We start from the raw sequence: 6,791 nt of genomic DNA, 5'->3' as shown, positions 1-6,791 counted from the left end.
GCGAAGCTTAACATCTCTCAAGACGACCTCTTGAAAATTTAGGCCCAATCCAGGGTCCTATTACATCCAGACAGATGTAAAATTTTGGATGTTTTCCTTCAAAATTATCATACACAGTTCAATAACAACACACAATCACACATATTGGAAACGAAAAAAAATAGAAACATTGAATTTTTATACACTAGACTCTTTTCTGACTCGAGAAGACATCTTGATGAAAAATGCTCATTACAGAGTCATTTGATTCCAAAAGGAATCATAGAATGCAGAATCACAAAGTCCAATTCGATTTTTAATGATAACAACACAAGAAACACCGAAGCACGAAACACAGAATAATCAGAAAGAACAGAAACGCAGAGAACCATATGTATTATTAACGAAGAACGAAAATTACAAAAATATACCGAACAAATGTGTAATCGGAGCCACTGCGGGCTGTCACCACCGTGATTTGAGCTCCAAAAGCACGAAACACAAAACCCTAATCTAAAACTAGAAAAATGGAAAGTGTTTGTTCAAGAGTCTAAGAGTCTGTGTGTATTTACATGGCAGGAGCCCCCTTTTATAGGGTTTGAAAAGAAAAGAGAAAAAATGAAAAGAGGGAAAAAAGGAAACTTGCTCATGACGCTTCAATCTTCTCTTCACCGGACGGTCACCGTTCGTTTCCTTTCCCAGCCCTCCGATCATCTCCACATCATCTTTTCTGGTCAGCTCTGGTCAAGGTCCGGTTAGGGGCTCGAGCTTCTTCTTCCTTTCTCGCCTTGTTTTTTTCTGCGTCGCGCAAGAGTCCTAGCTCATGGGTTCTCTCCTTTTCCTCCAAATGATTTTCTCGGGCAGCTTTGCAAATGGAAATGAGGGGAAGAGACCCCTGCACAATAGTGATGCACCAGACGACGCCGTTCCACTTAATTGGAACCAAACTCAGCTTCAGACCTCAAAACGGCAGCGTTCCAGTGTCTCGGCCCAATTATAGCAGCAACATTTTTATTAGAATCTGCAGGCCTTATCCTCCCAATTCCAATGGCCCAATGTAGTGGCAGCAGAGCCAATCAATCAACGGTCCAACACTCTTCATCCCTTAAGCCCAATTAAATTTCAGCAGCAGCCCAATTGTAAACACATTCCCTGCACAGAAAATATATGTAACCAAATCAGCCCAATCAGCATTTTCATCTAAGCCCAATCTAATCCAAATAAAAAAGAATGAATTAAAGTGTTAAAATGCAATTAAGAAGAAAAATTTTGTAATTAAAACCTGGTTAAAACAAAACATTTTTATTAAAAGAATTTCAGAAAAAATACTAATTTTCTAATTATTTACGAAAAACTAAAAAATGCTCCTAAAAACCTATTTTTAACTACAATTTTATAAAATTACAATTTTGAACAAAAATCCTAAAAGTAGCCTAATTTTAAACCATTAAAAAGAAAAAGAAACTAAGAAAGACTTCTAAGACTAGAAAAAAATGCAAAAATAGAGAGTAATTTTGATGCAAAATTTGATGAAGCAATTTTTCTAGGATACTCTTTGACTAGTAAAACATATAGAGTGTTTAATAAAAGAACTTTGATAATTGAAGAATCAATGCATGTTGTCTTTTATGAGATTGTGGACCTTGAGGTAAACCCTCTTGAGTCAAATAAACCTCTTGCAGGTGATGAGGATTATTTAAGGGAAGCTCGTGAAGAGATGTACCTAAATGAGAACTATCCTCCGGAACTTCAAGAATCACCCCAAGCTGTTGATTCTAAAAGCTATCAACAACCAAGAGGACTATCTTTGGACAACATCATTGGAGATATATCAAAAGGTGTAACTACTAGACACAATCTTAATAATTTTTGTCTAAATGTAGCTTTTGTGTCTCAGATAGAACCCAAGAACATAAAGGAAGCTCTTCAAGATGATAAGTGGTGCGTTGCTATGCAAGAAGAGCTAAACCAATTTGAAAGAAATGAAGTCTGGGAGCTTATTCCAAAACAAGATAATTATCAAGTTATAGGAACCAAATGGGTATTCAGGAACAAGCTTGATGAGGATGGAAACATCACAAAGAACAAAGAAAGGCTAGTTGCAAAGGGCTACTATCAAGAGGAAGGTATAGATTATGATGAAACGTATGCATCGGTAGCCAGGTTAGAAGCAATTAGATTATTACTTGCATATGCATCTTTGATGAAATTTAAACTGTATCAAATGGATGTGAAAAGTGCTTTCTTAAATGGCTTTATAAAAGAAGAACTGCCCTCCTGGGCAGGGACAAACTAAAAAAAAAAAAAATCAAAGACAAAACAAGAAACTTCTAAGTTCTATTTCAGCTAACTCAAACCTGCAAAATCAAACCAATTCCTAGTTATTTCATCAAATTAGAACTGCACAAAAGAATTCCTAACTTCAAACTCAAACTTCAGTAATTCCAGCAATTGAAAAACAGTTTAATCCACTCAAAATCAGGTAAGACAACATATGGAAGAGTAGCAGTCAGCCTTAACCTCGCAGGATGCAGTGTATGCACTCAATCACTCAATTGTTTTATGGCTATCCTGTTTCACTCAATCATGACATGTTAACCACCATTCACAACTTTGAAAAGATTCTAAATGACAGTGCTTTACTCAAGGTTTCTCTAAATCAATAGGTCTTTATTTAGCTTGTAATGTTCATGGAATGGAATGGAAAAATAGAAAAGAATGGGAACTGAAATGAAACAGAGAAGTGTGAAGAACAAGGGAGAAAACTAGAACTTAGGACGTTATCTATCTCTCAAGCTTTGGCCAGATGAATTTCTTTTCTTTCCTTTTTTTTTCTCTGGTTCTTTTCTCTTTCACACATTTCAGGTCTTTTTGTTTACTTTATTTTTCTGAATTTTCTCATTTCCAGACCTGTTTCATTCTTTTCAACACAACCAGATTTTTTTTTTCTCAAATCATTCTTCTTTTCTTTTTCACCTCTGGCCTTATTCTTTTCCTACACTCACCAAGTTCTAGACTCCTCCCTAAGTCTCACAATTCTCTAAGGTAATCAATGAATGGGGGAAGTGGCTTGAAATGGATGGAAAGCAAAGAAAACAGACTAAAGCTCAAAACAGGGTACAATGGTAAGAAACGAAATGGGTAAACTAAAATGGGAAAATCAAGGAGGCCTAGATCATATTCAAAGTATACCATGAGTAAGCACATCAACAAAGAATCAATGCAAAATCAGAATGAAAGCTAAACATGCATGTTATCACACAAGAAAGACAAAATATTGGCCCAAAATCTCTCAAGGGTTAAAAATTTGTTAAAACTGACTTTCTACTCATCATATGCAAAAATTACTGAATTGAAATGAACTAGAGACTGCAAAAATCAATGCTAGAACTACCTCTGCCTAAATCCAAAACTAAGTCTACCCTTGACAACTCTAATCTAAGAAATAAAGCTAACAAATGAGTGAAATCAGCAAAGAATGAATAAAGTCTTGAAACAGAATCTAAAAGCACCTAGAAAGACCTAAACAGAATTACTTAGACTATATACACCCTAAACAACTAAGACAAAACAGAATGTAACCTAGAAGAACCTAAACTAAAACTCTACAAAGCATAACAACAAAAAGAAAAGGAAAGAATCTAAACAGAGACGCAAGAAAGGAAAAGAAACTTAAAACAGTATTCAAGATGAAAAGAACCTAATAGGGGATGCTAACTAAAGACTCAAACAGAACTTAAGACAAAACCCAGAAAAAAAAGACTTAGAGCAACACCTAATTCCTAAAACAAGTTCTAATTAAAAGCTGAAACAAAACCTAAAAAAAATGAAAAGAATCTAGAAACAAGACTACAAACAAATCATGAAACTAAAATGAAAAAGAAAAACTACTCTAGAACTAAAATAGAATGAAAACTAAACTGGGGAAAAGAAAATAGAAATAAGAAAAGAATTGAATCCTAAAAAAAATTCTACAAACAAATTTAATGAAAATAAAAGAGACCAGGCTAAAACAACCTGAACCAGAAATTGAATGAATTTTAAAGACCTCAGAACTGTTAACAACAAAACTAAAAGCTAAACTAATTCCTATTTACAAACTAAAACAGATTATGAAAAGGTATTTACACATTATAACAAAGATAACAACTACGCTAAACTAAAACAAACCTACAACTAAAGGGAAAAATAGCTCCGAAAAAAAAATTTACCCCTATTTTATTGCTAAAACTAAGGCTAAACAGAACAAAAAAAAATTAAACCACTACCTTCCCACCCCCACACTTAAGAGGCACATTGCCCTCAATGTGTAAGTGGCTAAGGTTTCTAAACAGCACAAACATATTTACAGATCAATCAGGACACAATCATGCAAAATTGAATTGAAAAGTATTAAAATTGAATCAAGACAATGTATATAACAAGAGCAAGAAAGCTGAACTTAAAAGAACACAACATATACAAGAACAAAGCTGGAAAAAAAAAAAACTAAATCTACAAGCTACAATAAAAAGTAAGGTTTCCATGGCTGCATTGAAGTTGTCCTCCTCAAGCATTTGTTGCAGCAATTGCATCAGCTCTCTCTTCAAGGCTGGCAACTGGTTCTGCATTTTCCAAGCACATTTCTGCAGCAACCAGAGCTCTTCTTTCCCAGCTAGCTCAACCAGAACTTCTTTCATGCCTTCAGTGTATGCATCATCCTTTTCATTTAACTCTGCAGAGCATTCACTAAATTCAAAGTCAACATGCATAAGGGGATCATCAAACATTGCAGCTTTGTTAACAGTGAACTCAGAATCATTTTCAATAAAGAGCAGCGCATCAAAGGCTGGACACATAACATCAATACATTCAGCAGGGGTATGAAGATGTCCAATCTCAAATGCAGCTTTAAAAGCCTTAGAATCAATAAGTTCAACAGTGTCATCAACATGCTCTATAGGATCTATGCACATGCAATCAAATGATCTATATTGTAAAGGAAACTCAAATAAAGCAACTGGAATTTCAAGGTTAGAACACACCTGTGTTGACTCATTTAAAATGTCCTTACCAACAACAGCAGAATCAATTGAGTCAGTGCATGGCATAATGTTATCATCAAAACAGTGATCAAGCTCAATGCACACATCATAAACAACATCAGGTATATCAATGTGTTCTACAACAAATATTTCATCCACAATCTCAGAATAACCAGGTATGACAACAAGACTATTAGGCAAGGGTTTCTCAGATTCAACATGCATAAAATTATCAAAGTTATTCTGCACCTCACCCAAACCATTAGGAAGCTCAAGTTTAGAATTAACCTGTATTGGCTCCTCAAAAATAACCTCACCAATCTCCACCAAGTCAGCAGCAGAATCAGCACCTACTGTGAGGCTATTATCAACTAGAATGATGTCAAAATCAGCACATAACTCTGAAACATATTCAATGGAAAATGCTGAATCTAAATTGTGAGTGTGTGCAGGCATAACAGTAACATCATCCAGGACAGGTTCTATGGGTTCATCTTTAAACAGATCAAAAGCATTAAAATCAATTTGAACCTCAGGCAATTGAATAGAAATGTCAAGTTTAGAATAAACCTGTACTGGTTGCAACTCAGAACCTGTGCTCTCACCAGATTCACTAGCTTCATCATGACAACCACTCAACTTTGATATCAAGCACCTGGCTTCTGAAATTGTCTTATCCATCAATGATCCTCCAACTGCAGCATCAACATAGTGTCTGTCATGTATACTCAATCCATCAATGAAGTGCAGGATGAGCAGGTGATCACTAATTTGATGATTAGGACATGAGGCACACAACTGGTTGAATCTGTCCCAGTACTCCCTCAATGTCTCCCCTTGCAGCTGCATGATGGAACTGATTTCCCTTTGCTTGGAGACAGTTGTTGAGACTCTGAAGAACTTCTCTAGGAAACTCCTCTGCATGTCAGCCCAGGAAGTGTATGGTGCTGAATAGGTCTTGTAGTACAACCAATCCTTGGCTGCATCTTGAAGGGAGAAAGGGAATGCCTTCCACTTGACCCAATCTTCAGGGACTTCTGATGGTTTAAACATGAGGCAGACCACTTGAAACTCCTTCAGGTGCCTGTAAGGATCTTCTCCAGCCAATCCATGGTACTTAGGCAACCTTTTTATAAGCTTGTACAGCCAGTCCTGTGAATTTGCCATCTCTGGTCTTGTACAGAACCTGTCTAAACCTGGAATTCACTTTGAGCCAAGGTTATACCAAGAAACAATAATAGCATGGAGAGCTACCACTATTTACAGATTCTAATGTTTCTAGAAACTGAAGCTTGAGACACAAAAACTAAACACGCAGAATATCAAAAACAGAAAAAGATAAAGCTAACAAGATCCTAATATACAAAAATGCAAAAGGAAGAAACAGATCCTAAACAAAAAAGAAGAAAATATGCACATGAAACAAAAATAGAATCAAGAAAACAAACCTAAGCAAGACTAACCTAACACTCTAAGACTTAACTCGCCGAGTCCCTGGCAACGGCGCCATTTGTTGAGAGGCTTTTTGGCCGCACAAAAAGTCAACAAACCCTAATCCCCACTAATGTAGTATAGGGCAACCAGGGGATCAATCCGCAAACTCGACAAAATTAAGTTTTAAGAATGTAAGGTTAGTTCTTGTATTTTATTTAGTTACTATACAGGTGGGGACAAAGAAATCTAACTAAAAAGGAATTAAAACTAAAATCTATTTTTGAATAAGAAATAATATGAAATAAAAGGAAAGTAAAACTATATAGAAATCTAAACTACCTAAGATAGAAACAG

At 35.7% G+C, this 6,791-nt stretch overlaps 1 protein-coding gene across 1 annotated transcript; it reads right to left on the bottom strand.

The window, feature by feature from the left end:
* Positions 1 to 4,303: 4,303 nt before the first annotated feature.
* LOC111241876 lies at positions 4,304 to 6,761 on the bottom strand. Its single transcript, XM_022782318.1, has 2 exons — positions 5,609 to 6,761; positions 4,304 to 5,404 (listed from the first exon to the last, which is right to left on the bottom strand). Exons 1-2 carry the CDS (start codon positions 6,168 to 6,170, stop codon positions 4,383 to 4,385), a joined length of 1,584 nt encoding a protein of 527 aa, XP_022638039.1. The 5' UTR covers positions 6,171 to 6,761; the 3' UTR covers positions 4,304 to 4,382.
* Positions 6,762 to 6,791: the final 30 nt, after the last annotated feature.

The sequence above is a fragment of the Vigna radiata genome, chromosome 6 (genome assembly GCF_000741045.1).
Source record: "Vigna radiata var. radiata cultivar VC1973A chromosome 6, Vradiata_ver6, whole genome shotgun sequence".
Classification (NCBI taxonomy): Eukaryota; Viridiplantae; Streptophyta; class Magnoliopsida; order Fabales; family Fabaceae; genus Vigna; species Vigna radiata.
Note: the sequence above shows the minus strand (reverse complement) of the source record. Positions and strands in the feature narration are given on the sequence as shown.